The following is an 18002-nucleotide window of genomic DNA, read 5'->3' as shown; positions in this document are numbered from 1 at the left end:
GAAACTACCCACCTAATCAATTCATTAGATTACCAGTTATTAACTGACTTTCGCTGGGTTGTAATACCTACCACTTGGGTGCAACCCCCAAGCGAAAGCCACTCTCTCAAGGGACACTACACAAGCATGGTCACTCCCCGAGGACCTTATGGCGAAGTAGACAGCCATAACACCACTATCATAAACAAGTGGTCAAACAAGGACATAGTGACTCTTGACTAACCATAAGGCAAAGACACTACATGGTTAAGACAACAGAGCCAACATATATCACTTGGTCAAAGGTACCAATACACTACCACAAGATGACTGAACCACAGACCAAAATATCACAATAAACACTTGCAAGGACAACAAAATACATCAAATCCTCACTCAAACAATCTTTGAAAATATCAGCATCATAAACACTTGCAACATCATTGATTGAAAATTAAATAAAACACTCCTTTCTATCAGTCACATCTAATCAATTTCCAATTCAATATTACAAATCTACCCATTAGAATCTCTAATTCATGCCTTAATTTTCATTGATAAATTTATTAACCACATAATAAAAATCACATGAAAATCACATTACATCACGCAATACCACTTTAAACATTCCATTTATAAAATTTAAGTTCTTAACACAAACCGGTTTGGAGACCTGTGAGGGCCCAAAACCAAGCGGGGGTCAAACCAACCCGCGGTTGTGTTGCTGCCGAGGCAACAAACACCACTTACCAGTAGTGCTGCTACCACTAGTAACATTGCCGCTACCAACCGGTAACACTTACCACTTCACACATTCCATTTCCAGAATTATTTCACGGGCACACACATACAGTGCCGATTTCCAAACTTTCAAGGAAGAGTTTACCAGCAAGGTAAATGGTGAAATAGACACACTGGAAAGAATATCTAGCCAAATCATGATAAAATAGAAACAAGGATGCACCCAACAAGCCCAATCTAAAATTATTTCTTTCCAAAGAAGAGGTAAATCAAGAAATTGCTTCCTATGAACAAATAACACACAACAGAGAAGAAATAAACAAATTCCTTTCCTGAATGCAACTATATGCTTATAGCATCACGCAATCAACTATATCATGCAATCTTTCTTCCATACAGGAAGCAAACTGAAAATTTCGAAAACAAATTCAAAACAAGAAGGGAACCTCCAACCTTGAAGCAATTAGCAAGCAAAAGGGATGAAGAAACTCCAGTCTTCCAGCTAGGTCAAATTTCCAGCTCCTTCAGGAAGTTTTTCTAGAATTTCTCTCCAAAAACAATCCTCTTCTTCTCCTGTCGTGAATGCCCAGAATGGATGCCCAAAATATCTTTTAACCCAAGCTTCTAGGTTAAAGTTTTCCATCCAATCAAATTTAAATATTTTAAAACTAAAAGGCAATCAGATTTATTTCTTTCCCAAAAATAATAATTCTTTCCAATGATTAAATTAAAAAGGAAAACTTTTATTTATTTCTTTTTCCATAAATACTTCCTTCAACATAAGCATTTAACCTTTTTTAAATGGCTAGGCAATTTATTTATTTCACAAAAATATGAACGCAACTTTACACAATAAATTAAGCCATTTAACTATTCAATCTAGCAATTCATCAAATTTAATAAATCAATAATCACAGAGCATAATAATTATTTATTACGCCAACCCAAAATAGCATCATCCATTTAAATAAATGGAAACACACAAAACCAAGATAGATCAAATGATGACTCTCAAATGACCAAACCAAGGCACCATGACACGCATAACAACCAGACGAGGAAAACACAACCGACTGACAACACTCACACGAGTGTAACTGCGGTCAAGTTAGGGTACAACAACTATCTCCTCCAATCCCATCGGATATATAAGGCATGCTCAGACCTGCGAAACCAGGTGGAGTCAATACCCCGTACCTACCCGATACTAGTACCTGCAATGTCCTACACCAAAAAACCACACATGCATATAGACCAATATATATATACAGATACGGTAAACACATTGATGAAAGAGAATCATGACGTTCCCTGTCTCACCAGAGTGAGTGAAGGAAAATCATTCTCTCGCATCCCAATACACTTGCAAACATGCAACATATAAATAACGCATCGCAATATAAGGGAAAAGTGTCAGTCCATGATAATGATCCATAAAATAACATTAATCATAAGTACTAACATACTGCATAAATCATACACCATAAATCCAGATAAAGCATAAAATAACATCGCATAATATCTGAATCAAAATACAATAATGTTCCACAGAACAATCATTGAAGTAACTCAAAACATACAAATGAGGCTGATCGGGGAGGGGTACTACATAATATCTATATGTCGTATTTATAAAGGTTGCATGTTTGTCTTCTCAACATTAGCTAACAATGAACTTAGAAGGATGAAACCTACTATGTAGTGTGGGATGCATTGACATTGCTATTTCTATTTGGAATGTATTTGAAGGGTAAGTATTATTGAACAAGGTATGCATGCATGAAATAAGGTTGCATCTAGTTCCTATTGTTAATTGAGAACTATGTGCGAGTTAATCACCATGTTTACATAACAAATGAGACCATTATTACATTGTACAGGCCATTATTACACATGTACACATGGTGATTAACTCACACATAGTGCTCAATTTGTTATGTGTAATAATGACATGTACACGTGTAATAATTGTCTGTGCATGTGTAATAATGACATGTACACGTGTAATAATGGCCTCATTTGTTATGTATTGTAATATTTATGTCATTTCTAGTGATCACAATATGTAGTACGGGGTGGTTGTCATTATAAGAAAAAAATGAGCTATGAATATTATGGGACCCTTGGTTTAGTAGGTTGAATTGAGATTCTTCTAGTTGGGATGCACTTAAGGGCTTATGTGTTAGTGAATTGAGATTCTTCTAGTTGGGATGCATTGAATTAATCTTATCTTCCAATTAACATCATCTGTACCCTTTGATTGAGGGGCTTAAGGAGCTTTGAAAACCTTGATTAACTCACCCTTAATAAAATCCCAATCCCCATCCTCAAACGCCTGAATACAAGGGACAAATCTGTCCCTAGACTGTCTACTTACCCATTTCGGCACGTGATCAAGGCGTAAAGTATGTAGTTCTAGTTTCTAACTATGGTTTAATGTAAATTGTTTAGTGGGTACACAACCCTTTCTAGGGTCAATGTCGTAGACAATTTCTTTGCGGTTGCTACCCATGATGGTAGCACTATAACAAAAAGGCTCAAGGTGGCCTTCCGCTTGTGGACTAAAATAACTAAATCCTATTTCCTATTAAATACGTCACCCTTAATCCGTTATCATCTGCCGAAAATCATCAAAATAAATAAATTTTAAATTATCACACACCACCAAACCCTAATGGGGTTTTCTAAGGTTTAACTTAGTGGATGTAAATTCATTTTAAAAATTATCTTTTTAGATTATCGATCCAAGGGAGATTGCCCGCCTCTAACTTCCATATGACCAGTATTTCTCCCCAGTGGTTTATAGGGACGATACCACAAATGTCGTTGTTGCAGCTTTATTAGGCATTAAGTGCAATAGTTTAACACAGTGACATTATCTGTAAGTGTGACCCAGAGGCACCATAGATACCACACACTACTAAGGTTTATTTTTTCAACTCCTCTTGTTTAGTTGCCTAACTAAGAAATTAATATTGAATTCATGAATCTTAAGTAAATCAATATACTGATACAACCATGCAAATGAAACTATAATATACAAGGAATTATTGCTTGAAATTTAAAAACTAAGATAATAAGTTTTACGTAATTGAAAGGAACACAATCAAATCATCTACTTTGGAAAAGTATTTTATTGAAAGAAAGCTATGAAAATAATTAAAACTCTGAATCTTTGAACTAAATACATGAAAGTACTAATTGTTGAAAGTTATGATACTTGTAAGAGAGCTTATATAAATGATTTGAATTACTTATAAGATATTGAATGCTTGAAACAAAACTATTATACTTTAAGTATGGATCATAATACTTGAAAGGTACTAAATTGCTTGATAGAAAATTAATTGATTAAATAGCAAGACTTTGGAATGAATTTAATCTTACTTGTTTGAAGGGAAAACTATTTAATAATACGTTCAACTAATTCTTCCATTTGAAGTAACATAAATTTTATCTTTACTTATTATCTATAAAAGATAACCTTACTTAAATATGAATCCTAATATTTGAAAGCTATTAAATTGCTTGAAATAAAATTAAATTATCAAATAATAATACTTTGAAAATGAATTTAATACTTGCTTGAAGGGGAAACTATTCACCACATTATCATTTTGTATTTACTAATTGTTTGAAAAGGAGATTAGAAAAGAGCCTAAACACTTGCTAGTTAACCAAGGTAAATAATAATAAGGCTCCCTAATAAATAATTTTTAATCAATCTATTACTAGCTGAGCTCTTAGCCTAATGCCAAATCCTTTGCAAAAGTCACAAAGAGATAAACTAACTACTCCCTCTACTTGAAATAACCTGTTAACTTTATCTTTAGATATTTTTTTCTTTATCAATTTCAAATTCTTAGAGGAGAGCTAATGTTTGCTCCTAAATTTAAGTTTAAAATTGTTATTGAATTCTCTAAGTGATCATGTGATAGGTTTCCTTGAACTCTTTTGCTTGATAAGGATAAGGATCCAATAATCTAGAACAACAAAATTCTACCTTATTTCACCACAAACAAAAGATGAGTATTTAATTTGAGATTTGGCCAAATAAGTCAAGTTTAATATTCTTATAAAAAAGGATCCCAATTTTTGTTTCATTTTCGTTTACTAAAACTATTTGGTTTCAAATAAATTTCTTTGCATCCTAATTAACACTAATGTATACCATTAAAATTTTGTGTAATTTAACAATGTAATTCATCACCCAAAATTTAAATGTTAATTAAATTTATTTATACTAATTTCTTTGCAAAGTAAATGTAACTTCTCCTTTTACTAGTCTTTTGTGCCTTAAAAGCTAGAAGATACAATTATACAAACTTTAGCTATCAATAGATTTGACTATTCTCAATAGCCTTGTATTTACCATATATCTTGAAATCTAACTTTGCGTAAAGAAACAATCAAATATTTCAACTTTTGAATTGAAGAAATTTTTAACTAGACATTAGTTCATATTACTTGAAATACATAAAAAGGGTAACCATGTATCTAAACGCATTTACTTGGGAGGTAAAATGTAGTGTCCCTCTCTGATTTATCTTTTCCTTTTGTGTTTTGATACACTATTTTTTCGTACCATAGGCTATCTTGTGATGCTTGGATTAGACTGTTATGGATTTACATGTGATTTAGATGCTTTATCTTGGATATTGGACATATTATATTGCATTTGAAATTACTATTCCATGAGGATGATGACATTATGGATTGTTAAATGGGTTATTATGATGATAGGTGCTCATTTGATGACTTATATGTATCCATTTTATGTGTTGTTTATACTCTCTTGCAATGATTTGGGGATATTTTATGATGTACTAACCCTAATTCGTGATGTGAGATCGATTATGATATTGTTTGATTGTTTGCGAGTGTCTTCTATTGTCTTTGTGATAGGGACGATGTCACGTCACTCATTGTGAGTAGGATGTGTCGTTGCGATTCTCTATCACTTTTCTGTATTATATATTGTATATGTTGTATCGTGACTTTGTGGATGCAGGATTTGCAAGTACCAGACATCGACTCCACCTAGCTTCATAGGCCTATGCATGTCTTATTCTAATGACAAGTTGATCGGAGATGACATAAAATCTCATTCTACACTCTAGGTTTAAGAGTAATTACCCTTGTTAGTCTTTGTGCAAGTTGTAGTTCAGTGTTGAGTGATCTCTTGAGTTGTCTCTTGTTTGTATGATTAGAATGTTGTATGTATTGATTGGTTTAATTATTAATTTATAATGTGATTTATATAGTCTAATTATATTAAATTAAATTAATAGACTTTTATAGTTTATAATAACAATAAAACACACACACACACACATATATATATAGTTGGTAATAATAAAATAAATAAATGGTTGGTATAATATTTGAAGTAATATTGGTAAATGATTTTATAATCATTGGATGTTTATTATTTATTGGTTCTTGGAATTATTAATGGTATTATTATTATTATTGCTTTGTAATAAATAGGGTTTTGATATTTAATATATTAATATAGTCTTTGATTAGATTTTATTGTGGCTTTAATTTATTTGTAGCCCTTGGTTTATTATGTTTATTGGGCTTTGTATAAATCGTGCCCATGAATATTATTATTATTATTTCTCTTTTTTACACTTTGGAATAGTTAATATATTCTTTTCACCTACCCTCTTATTTTATTTATTCGCTTTCTTGTGATTTCACGGGGGTTGGCTTTTTAGATGCATTTTGCTAGAATTAGATTTTGGATCTTTGAAGGAATTTTGGATTGCTTGGCTTGTTGATTTTCTTCATCAAATTCTTGTTTTTGCATATTATCAGGTTGGAGGATTCTCCCTCTTGCATTTTTAATTTTGAAAAGATTATTTGTGTCGTGGTTTCTCCGGAGATTTTGGGAAAAGAATAATTTATATAGTTCTATTGTTTGATTATGAAATTATTATATAGTTAAAATTTTGGTTTGGGGAAATACATTTTATTGTGAATCTGGTTATGGTCGTGAATGATCGACACTGTGAGTGTCGAATCTGTGATTGTTGGCTCTTTGTGTGATTGATTCTTGCATAAGTTCTCAGATTTGGTTTTTGGTTATAATCTCTTTATTGTTGGTTTGAAAGTTGGGAGTCTCTGTTTATGTTTTTGTGTATTTCCTTGACTGGACATTTCCGACAGTTTAATGTTTTAGAATCATGTATTTGCCTATATGTTTATTATCAAGCTTGAGACTCTATTATGGAGTTTTGTACTGTATTTGCATTCTTGTTAATGATATTTTTGAGTCTTTTGGTTAAGCCTTTGGTTTTATATTGTCAACGTAAGTTATTTATTTTCGTCTGAGTTTTTGAACATTTGTGCTATATCTACATATTCGTTGTTTCCCTTCTTATTTGCATTGTTATATTTTTCATATGCGCTGCATAATAATTCAAAAGGACTGAAACTTTATATATGTGTTGAAACATTTTGTATATGCGTTGTAAGTCTAAGTAGATGCACTGCAGGATGTTGCAAATGCACTGTTTAATTAGGTATAAGCGCTGCACAGTCAGGTGTGTGCGCTGAACTAGGTATTTTTTATTTATTTTCTGGTTATTTTGGTTTTCTCAGATCCTTATGATGTATGTCCAGAGGTTGTGTCTTGGTCTTTAGTGACTCTAGGATGTCTAGAGTAATGTTTTGATGATTTATTTGATGATTTGTATTGTTGTAAGAGGAGTGATGCCTTGTTATGGATTCTTTTCTCTATGATGTTGTGTGGCCTATGTGACCTATGTGGTATACGTTATTGGTTTTTGTGCATTTATGATGTTCTATCGTAGATATCTGGATTGTATTTTGTGGGCCTTCTTGCTTAATTCTTTATGTTGTTAAAGCATAGACGCATGATTAGGGGGAGTTGGCTTCCGTGAGTCTACCAAGGTCACGAGGAATGGACTACTAGGATAGTGTCGGGGTCTAGACTGTTTGGATAGCTCATTGGAGGTTTTCCATTGTAATTGATAAGTGATATCATAATAATTAATATTAGGTGGGTTGGGCAGAGTAACTCATCCAAGCAAGATAATAAACGTGTTTTGTAATATCCATCTCATGGATCAGAGACCGAAGTGAGGTGGTAGATCTGGTAACCGAGTAAAGCATACTACCTTGATTTCCTCAAAGGTTGAGACGGTTCCGCATGTGTATCCTATGTGGTAGAATGTGATGACACTATTTCCCTACATGTTGGTCCTAGTTCCTTATGTCTTCTTGTTGAGTCGCCTCTGGAGGTCTTTTGGTTGTTTGATATGTTTTCCTTGGTTTGTGTTAGAGTTATTTCCTCTTTGGTTGTTAGGTGTCAATTTAGATCTAGAGTGTGTGTGGGATCTTGTGTCATCTCCTAGCATTGGGGGTGGTTCCTTTGGTTACACATGGTTGAGTGGTTGGTGTCTTTGTTCCATTGGGATTTTTTTTTCAGTGGATGCTTTGCGTGGATGTGGATCTCTTATCTCTTCAGCTCGTAGATGGATATTCGTAGCATCTTATTGATCATGGTTCATTAGACATGTATAAGTAATTGTATTTGAGAGCTATGCTCATTGTTGTAAAAGACATTGTATTCATGTATCTAGTAGATGTTATTAGGAAAATGATGTATCATGCGTATCTTGAGAATGTTTAATAATGAGATTAATGGATATTTAATCTGTGGATGTGTACTTAGTGATACGCTTGAGATGATGTAATTAGTTCATATTTCTATGGTTTAATAATGTGGTAATTGGTATTGAAATGGTTATTTGATGTTAAAAGAAATGAATGGTTGGGATTAGGAACATTTGGTATTGGTGCTTTAAAATGAACTTTATGGGATGGTTGAGTATTCATAAATGGATGTAATCATTCTAGGATTGAGTAATGAATCAAATATGGTTGTGGGAAAGGAATTGATGATAGTAAGTTAGATTGCACTTGGCTTATGGAAGTAAACTGCTATCATGATTAGGACTTGTTTAATGTGTAGTTTAAGTAGTGGCGTTGAGATACCCTAGGGAAGATAGACGATTATCGATTTATTTTATTTCATTTCCACTTGGGTAACATGATTGGTGATTATATTCGTGATGAGTGGTTGTGTATCAAGTTAATGAATGTTATTGCATTGTATTGGATGCATGTATATATGTTTAAAAAAAATATTTGTTATGTCTATTTTGCATGCTAGTTAGTGTATTTCTCTAGGGTATTTTGGTGGGAATTACAATAAACCTTTTATCCTTAAATACTTTTTCTCTAATTGAAGTATACAAAAAGGGTATTTATTTTTATGTCCAATAAGTAAAGAACTTAAATGCTTGAAATGTATTTAATGCCTTGGGAAAATCTACATACCATCATGTTCTATTTGAGACTAAATAGAGATACCTAAATAAAGAGAACCAATACTATAAAATAAGTGTATCATTGATGAAATATCATTTTCTCTTTCTTTTGTTTCCTTAAGTCAAACTAATTTATTTAATAAGGAATTTTAACCATTATATCTATATCCTAAGAAAGATTAATTAAAGATAATAAATCTCTTAATGTTCAATCATCTATTTGAAGTGCTAATGAAATAGGGTTTTTGTAATGCAGCGACATGGTGAAAGAGGGTTTGATAAATTAAGGGCGTCCAAGGATGTTGTCAATATGGATGGTAAGGTACCCTTTGTTTTAGTGCCTATTTTGAATGATGAGCAGAAAGATGGGTCTAGGGTTTCCCTTAATAAGCGAATTTATGTGGAAAATTAGTCTGCGGTAAACCCTAATTCTCATTCATCGCGACGAGAGATTTTTGTGGATGCTTCAGGTGCCATCCATAATTCTTTGGTTGTTAGTCATAATTTGGGGGTTGATAAGTGCCAAACAATTTGGCTTCCGATGCCTTTAATTGATGTTTGTGCTAATTCGTTGGGTAGGAAAGCTCGGGATCTTCAATCTCTTGCGCTCATTATTCAGGTTTGGGGTGATGCCATTACCCTTTCAAAATTGCAGTATAATATTCATATGCATTGGTATGGCACTTTATATTTTCAAGTTTTATTTGCTAGTTCTTTTATTGTTGTTTTTGATTCAGAAGAAGCTAGAAATAAGGCTTTGGAAGTTCCATTTTTCTGGTTGGGTAGGAATTTAATTTTTGTTGAGGTATGGAAACTCCTCTTTGAGCCTTCTTGGGTTTCCTCCAAACAGACTCTGATTTGGTTTAAGCTTTCTCAATTGCCTTTTGAATTCGTTGATTCTGATAACTTACAGAAAATTGGGGATTCTTTTGGAGAAATTTTATTATCTCATTTAGTGTTTGAGGATGATTTGTTCCTTGTTAAAATTTGTGTTTTAGTTCATTCAAGCACTTCTCTTCCTCGAACTTGCAATATTAGGTCAGTTGCTGGTATTTGGCATCAAAATATTGTTAAGGATTTTGATGGTTTTGGTCACTCTTCCGTTTCGATGGATTTTGCTTTGTTTTTTAATATGAAAAGGGTGTTAGTTAAGTTCGTTTCTAAAGGTTTGGAATCTTCTTTTGGTCTCACAGACAAGGGTTTCACTAACTTGGATTCACTCTCATGGACTAAAATGCAAGATATTTTAAAGGGATCTAATATCCTCTCTTATCTCCCTCCTTCGCATCCGTTGGGTATGAATGCCCCATCTGGGGTTGGTTTTGTCCCGGATAAGGTTAATTGTTATGTTCTAGTAATTTCTTTGGTTGCTGGTTTTGTCTCGAATAAGATTAATTATTCAGTTCCAGTAAATTCATTGACTGCTAATTTTGTTAATTCTCCTTTAATTACTGTTGTTTCGGATAAACCTTCTTATGAGTTGGGCAGATTTGGTTCTCTTCCTAAGTCTACTTTTCATAAGTCTTTGGATAGTCCTTTTATTGCTCCGGATGACCATCTCATTGCCCAAGTCCAGAATATTGTTAACATGAATAACATTGCTCTTAACTCTAATGTAGCAGATAGAGTGATTACTTCGATTGACAATGATCTAGTTAAGTTGAATAAGGACTTGTCTGCATTTCTTACAACTAATCCTTTTGAAGTGCTTGATTCGGATAAGGATAGGCTTCCTAGTGTTCCCGATATTCTTTTGGATAGTAGTGGTAGGCTACCCTTGATTCAGTCTCCACTCTCTCCTGTATCTCCATTCACTACCCCTTTGAAGAGGGGTCGTAAACCAAAGCATGTCAAGACCCAGTAGGAAATTGATGCGGGTATTCAATCAACTCTTCTTTTTCCGATGGATTCTTCCAAGGGGAAGAGAAAAAAGAAGTCTTTTAGTCTGCCTGTTACAAGGTCCTTGGTTTCTAAGAGGTGTCTTCAGAAGGACTTTTTTGAGGGGTAGATCTCTCAGACTAGTGATTGTGTAAAGAGGGGAGCCTCGGTCTCCCCTCGAGGCCAATGAGGATCATTTCCTAGAATGTTAGGGGCTTAAATGCCCCTAACAAAAGATGCTTGATTAACTCCCAGTTGGATTTAATGAAGTGTGATATTGTGATGGTGCAAGAAACTAAATTAAATTTGTCTTCTGCTGAGTCTTTGTTCTCCTCCTAGAAGCTCTGGAAATTTTGCATTTCTCCTTTTGAGGGGGCTTCGTGAGGGCTTGCTTTACTTTGGTTGTTTCTTCTTCAAATTGGATGCTTTGTTTGGTTAGAAGTAGGTTTTCCAATGCTAAATTGTGGCTTTTCAATATTTATGGACCCATTAGTATTGTTGAGAAGAGGAAACTTTGGGAGAGATTAGTTGTTATTGCCTCTCCATTGAAGGGTGCCTTTTTTAATTTTTGGGGGAGATTTTAATGCTATTTCAAGTCTTAAAGAGAAAATGGGGGGTATTATTCCAAACAAGCATATTATTGTTGATTTTTATCATTTTATTAAGGAATTGAATCCTGTTGGTTGTAAAACTCAGAATGGTCCTTTTACTTGGACAAACATGAGAAAGGATTTTTTCCAGATTGCTGAGAGCTTGGATTTTTTTTGGTATCTGAAAGTTGGTTTGGTTTGGATTGGGAATTCTTTTCCTCAGTTCTCCCTTATATTGGTTTGGATCATTTTTCTATTTTATTTTCTATTCTTGAGGATAGGGCTCCTCGGAAGCTCCCTTTTAAGTTTGAGGCGATGTGGTTTAGGGATCAATCTTTTTTGACCCTGTTGAAAATGTGGTGGATGTGTGCCCCTCATGTGAGTGGGTCTAGGATGCATCAGATTGTTAAAAAGTTGGCCTATCTTAAAGGAAAGATTAGGAAATGCAATTCTCTTCATTTCAAGAATATTTTTGGAGAAAAGGCTAGAATTCAAGAGGAAATTGAAGAGGTCAATGAGTTTATTTTAAAAGTTGGTATGGATTCTTTGTCCTTTAATAGGATTAAATATTTGAAAGCTCAGCTTAAAGAGGTTTTGGCTCGTGAGGAATCTTATTAGAGACAGAAGTCTAAAGATTTGTGGTTGTCAAAAGGTGATAGGAATACTAAGTTTTTTCATTCCTCAACTAAATTAATGAGGCAACGTAATAGGATATCTTGCATTCATGATTATAATGGGAATTGTCTGTCTGATGAGGGTGAAATTGCTTCTAAGGCTGTTAAATTTTTTAAGTCCTTGCTTTCTGCTGATATAGTGGATTCAGATAGAAACTTTGTTAATTCAATTCCTCCTCTTGTTAAGGAGGAAGATAATAAGATTCGTATGGCTCCTTTTACAAGTCTTGAGTTAAGAGAGGTGGTCTTTTCCATGTCCCCGGAGAAGGCTCTGGGGTCTGATGGGTTCATTGCTTTGTTTTTTCAAAAATGTTGGGATTTTGTGGAGAATGATGTCCTATTAGTTCTTGAGGAGTCTAGGCATAATAGAACCATACCGAAAGAGCTTAATACAACTCTTATTTCTATTATCCCTAAGATGGAGAATCCTAATTCTTTTTCTGATTTTTGACCAATTGCTTTATGTAACACCTTGTACAAAATCATCACTAAGGCAATTTCTTAGGCTGGCTAAACTCATTCCTAAGATTATTTATGTTGATCAAGGTGGTTTTGTACTTGGGAGAGAAACTTCAAAGGGTGTTATTGTTGCACATGAAGTTTTGCATTCCATCTCTTTATAGAAGACTTTGGCTATGATTCTTAAACTTGATATGCTTAAAGCTTATGATTGGGTGGATTGGCACTCATTAGTTTCTATTTTGAATCATTTTGGTTTTGCTCATAGTTGGGTTAAATGCTTATTTTCTTGCATCTCTTCTGCTCAATTTTTAGTATTACTTAATAGTTCCCCTTCTGGTTTTTTCACTTCCTCTTGAGATGTTAGGCAAGGTGATCCTTTGTCCCATTTTCTATTTATTCTATTAGCGAAGGCTTTTAGTAGGGCTATTTATGCTGCTAGATCATCATGCATTTGGAAAGGAATTAAGATTGATGTTTATCCGATTTCCCAATCCCATTGTCTTTTTGCAGATGATACTCTTTTGTTTGGTTCAACCTCATTGGAAGAGGCTAAAGTCATTAAGAAAATTATTGCAGATTACTCTTCTTTTTCTGGGTTGAAAGTTAATAGCTCCAAATCTAATATTTTTTTTCTGAATGTTTCCCCTTTAGTACATAATAGGTTGACTCAATTTTGGGGTTTTAAGGTGGGCTTCTTTCCCTATAAGTATTTTGGGGTTTTAAGGTTGTAGATCGGTTATTCTTCCCCATCTTTCTTGGGTAATTCATAATGGAAGAAAGGCTCGATTTTGGGATGAAGTTTGGAATGGCCATGTTGCTATGACTAGCATTCGGGTTTGGTCCCTTTTATCAGATATCCTCAAAGATCACTAGGGTGTGTTTGTTGCTGATTACTATGATGTTGATGATTTTGGTCCCTATCCCATTTTTCGTTGGAAATTTATTGATTCTGTGTTGGTAGACCGAGAACTTAAAGAGGCTTATGTGCAGGAGCTTAGTAATAGATTGTTAGAATTTTAGGACATGGAGGATGATTTGATCTAGACTAAGAATGTATCAAGTTCTTATACAATAAGGGAGGGATATAAGGCTTTGTCTCATCCCTCTTCTTTCTCCTCTTGGCCTTCTCAGCTCTTTTGGCATTCGGCTTGTCTTCATAAAGCTGGTTCTTTTGCCTGGTTAGTAGTACAAGATAGAGTTCTTACGGGGATGAAATTAGATAGATTTAGAATTACAACTGCGTTTCCTTATGTGTTTTGTGGCTTCTTCATGGAATCTTTGGATCATGTGTTTTTACATTGTCATTTTTCTTCGGATTGCTGGTATTGGTTGTTTGGTAAGCTTGGATAGACATCTGCTATTTGTCTTAATTTACTATCTCAATTCATGACTTTGTCTTTGTTGTATTCGACTTCATTCTATTCTTGTCTTTGGATTGTTGTTTCGTCTATTGTTATTTGGAATATCTGGCTTGAGAGGAATTATAGATTTTTCAAACACAAATCTGCTTCCTTGGTGGATGTGATAGACATGATTCAATCTTCCATTTTTGTAGTGGTACTCTCTTTTATTTATAACAATTTGGATCATTTGTGTTCCTTTTCTCATTAGGATAATTGGGTGATGTGGAATTGGGAGGCTCTTTGAGTCATTCCCTCTCATGGGGCAGTATCATTAAGTTTATATTATGTTGTCAAGTATAGGCTTGCTAAATAGTCCCCTCCTCCACAATTCTCTTTCAAATTAGATTTTGATGGGGCTACCAAGGGCAACCTGGGCAAATCTGGGACTGGAGCTATCATTTTTTTATCATAATTCAAAAATTGTCAAGGTTGCTTGTAAATATATTGGTTTTGGTTCTAACAATTCTGCAAAATTCCATGCTTTATCATTTGGTTTGGATTTAGCTATTTCTCTGAACATTAAGGATATTGTAAGTGAAGGGGATTCTATGGTGGCTTTTCATTCAGTTTCTAATAAGAAATGTGCCTCCCGGTAGTTACAATACCTTTTAGATCGAATTCTTGCTCAATTAAAGTTTTTTAGTTCTTTTACTATCTCTCATTGTTATAGGGAGATTAATTGTATTGCTGATTTTCTTGCTAACAAGGCAGTCATCGAATGCTTGGAGTATTTGGAGGTCTACCCCACAGATATTCCCTCTTCTTGCATTAGCATTTTATACTAGTTTTGTTTAGTCGACATTTCTCGCTTATTTTGTTGATTCATGGGCAAAGGGGTGCTTTTCAATTTTGATTTGGTTTCGTATGTGTTTTCTTGGTCTTGAAGGTGTGAAATCTTAGCTTAGACGGTTTGGTTTAATCGTTAGGATTGGTGGTTTCTAAAAGTTGATGGTTTGATACTCTTATCATGCACCCCTTTCATTGTGGATATACTTGTATGTCTTACATTAGGGAGGGTGTTGTCCACTTGTTTATCTTGTGGTAACATTTTTGCTGATGTCATACATACCAAGTGTTTTCTCTACAAAAGGTGGTGCTGATGGAGTTTATCTGTGTGGTATGTCTCATTTATGATTTCTTTGTCGTTTGGATCGAGTTTCTTTGGTTGCTTATTGGTATTTGATTGCTTATCATGTTTGGTACTACTGCAATCATTATTGTTCATTGGCTTTAATTATTATTGTGGATCGTATGTTGGGAGATTGTTTGTGTTAATTATGAATGTGTGTGCTCTTTATCTCGGTTGTTGATCATTTATGCAGATCATTCGCTTGGTAATTATGTTTGTACGAGTTGTTTATTTCACCTTCTCTAAGATTTTGTGTATCGCTTCACGTTATATTTGTTATGATGTCTTCTCTCTTTTGGTTTGCAATATATGACTTTGTTATACCTCTGATTTTAGCATTCCTTCCTCCTGGTGCTTCTTTCCTTCTAGGGATTGTCATTCTCTTTCGTTCTGAGATGAGGATTTTGGGTGAGTGTACTTTTCTTGAGGCTTGGAAGGTGGTGGTTGAGTTTTAAATCTTGGAAACTGCAAGTGTTGCGGTATATGCAGTGGTTTCTTGTTTTTCTTTTGTTTGCTTGGATCTTCTTATGGTTAATCTTTTGGCTTGGCCTTTTGTTGATTCCATCAGGATTTCAGCATTCTGATCTCCTTCTTATTTGGGTTATTCTCTGTCTGATCACAGTTTTCTTTATGGCATGCTCACTTGCAGTGGTTTCATTCCTTTCCTTGAGTTTTATGCTAATAAATGGAGTGGAAAATTGTTTTGTGTAGCCAGGGGTGGTTTGAGGATGTCCAATTTTTTGTTGTTCTAAAGTTGTAATTGGCAGCTGTTCTTCTATTCCATCATTGCAGTGTTCTTCATAATGAGGTAAAAGGATGACTATGAATCTAATATATTTTTGTATGCCTTTTATGGCAGCTTCTTTTGTATCTAATGGCAATTCTATGTAATATGGGGAGGGGTATTTTGGATTATGCCCAAGAGGCCTCTTTGTAATGGGTAGGTAGACCTTGAGTTGTTTGGAGCAATACTGGAGGGTTTTCTTACTGGCTCGTTCCCTCCAGTGCTCGTTGAACCAGACACCATGTAAAAAATTAAAATATTAATATAATTCAGTGGTAAATCCATTTTTATAAATAAAAAAATAAAAATTATTTAGATATTGTTTTTATTGATCTTAAATCTATTAATAATATTTAAGTAATTACAAAATTATATACAACAAAATATGAAAAAGAAATTTATCTGCAATTTTTCAGCTATCAGCGAATGTTTATAGTTCATGAAATTCACATACCATGCGGCTTACTATCTTTTCCCCATCAAGTGCAAGCCAACCAAGAGCGAAGAGGATGGGGCTTGGAAGGTGGTGGAAAGTAGGAAGACCAGCCGCCGAAGGAATGCCCATCATATCCTTACAGGCCCTAATTCAATACCCCTGGGGGCAATGACCTACTCTGCTTCTTCTTCCAAGTCATTGTTTGGGGGAACCAAATATGTCTGCTTTCCCCCCTCCTCCCCTCCTCCGGAAGGCCATTTCAACAGATCGGTGGGTCAAGCCAAAGAGTTCAAGAAGGTGTTAAATCATCGATGGCTCAAGGCGAATCTGGAATCACGAGGCTTTTCTTAGCATACAACGACGAACAAATACAGGAGAGCAACTCCCCCTCACTCTACGAAGCAGGAAGATTGGTCGCATTCGCCTCTATCGAACCCTAAAGGAAGAAAACCTATGATTAAGTTGGACTCAGATATTCTCTAGCAGAACATAATTTTTTATCAAAGAAATAGCTTCATTGCTAAATGGCGAGGGTCCCATCATTCCTTCGAAGACGTCAAAGGTTGGTGGGAGACTAAGTTTCATAACCTGGTAAGTAGCTTCAATTTGGGCTCTCAGTGCATTCTAATTACATGCATTAACTCTAGTGTTAAGAAGGACCTACTCAGAAGCAAGGAGAAATTGCTTAATGGTTGTATTTTTCACCGCATTGACTAGATTCCCAACTTTAACCCTAAAATCTTTGCATTCAAAAGCACTCTGCATTTGGTTAATATCGGCCCTCTTCCTGTTGAATTTCGTGCCCCTGAAATAATAGAATCAATTGCGGTAGGGTTAGGGAGATGCCTAGCTATTACAGGTATACGAGATAAATTTTTTGAAATAGACATAAAGTTACTTATTGATTTCAAAACTACTAACCCTAACTTGAGCCCTTTTGAATTAATTTCCTCAACGGGAAAATCAAAGATCATCCCTTCAATCTAAGATGGTATCATTGATGCTTCTGAAATGACTATCTATCACAAGAGCAACACTATTAAAGAGACAATAATCAATCATAGCCCCATTGATATCAACCAAAACATTCACATTAGACAACTAATCTTAGCCCTTGATTTTCAATGCCAAAGGGGGAATCCATTGTTGGCATTACATTAAGTTTGTTGGTATGATAATATTGAGAAGGTTGTTGGAGATTGATGATATAATTGATAAAGGATGATTACTGTCTTAATAATAATATATTGTTATTGATGTCAAGCAATTGATTTTCTGATTCAGTATGATGTTGCCATATCTTAAAGAGTATGTTTTGATGAGTATAAACATGTCGGTAAGTGACACAGAAAGAATGTGAAAATGAAGGGGAGTAATAAGTTATTCAATGGGCAACTATTACCGAGTTAGACAGTGATGAGATTATGTTATTTTGATTGTTTTGATATCCTATATATGTGTATTCAAAAACTGAATATGAAGGAGAAAAGATTTCATGCAATTGAATGAGTAAAGGTTTGATACTGTTCTATTTTACCGAGCAAGGAGCTAGTCGGTAAACAC

The 18002-nt window shown here is 34.4% G+C and overlaps 1 protein-coding gene and 1 long non-coding RNA gene across 2 annotated transcripts in view; both read left to right on the top strand.

Moving 5' to 3' along the window:
* The window catches only part of LOC131048391 (uncharacterized), a 93494-nt gene extending 87562 nt beyond the window's left edge, over positions 1-5932 (top strand). The window contains exon 7 of the long non-coding RNA XR_009106404.2: positions 5732-5932. This is a non-coding gene — a long non-coding RNA (uncharacterized LOC131048391). The remainder of the gene's footprint in view (positions 1-5731) is intronic.
* A 6312-nt stretch (positions 5933-12244) lies between these two features.
* On the top strand, positions 12245-12676 carry LOC131048338 (uncharacterized). Its single transcript, XM_057982255.2, has one exon. The coding sequence runs from the start codon at positions 12245-12247 to the stop codon at positions 12674-12676; it is 432 nt and encodes a 143-aa protein (XP_057838238.2).
* The last annotated feature ends 5326 nt before the right edge of the window (positions 12677-18002 follow it).

The sequence above is a fragment of the Cryptomeria japonica genome, chromosome 8 (genome assembly GCF_030272615.1).
Source record: "Cryptomeria japonica chromosome 8, Sugi_1.0, whole genome shotgun sequence".
NCBI classification, from domain to species: Eukaryota; Viridiplantae; Streptophyta; class Pinopsida; order Cupressales; family Cupressaceae; genus Cryptomeria; species Cryptomeria japonica.
Note: the sequence above shows the minus strand (reverse complement) of the source record. Positions and strands in the feature narration are given on the sequence as shown.

What these genes read in the sequence shown, in the direction of transcription:
- LOC131048338 (XM_057982255.2), top strand. Translation starts at nt 12,245, where the DNA reads ATGAGGCAACGTAATAGGATATCTTGCATTCATGATTATAATGGGAAT.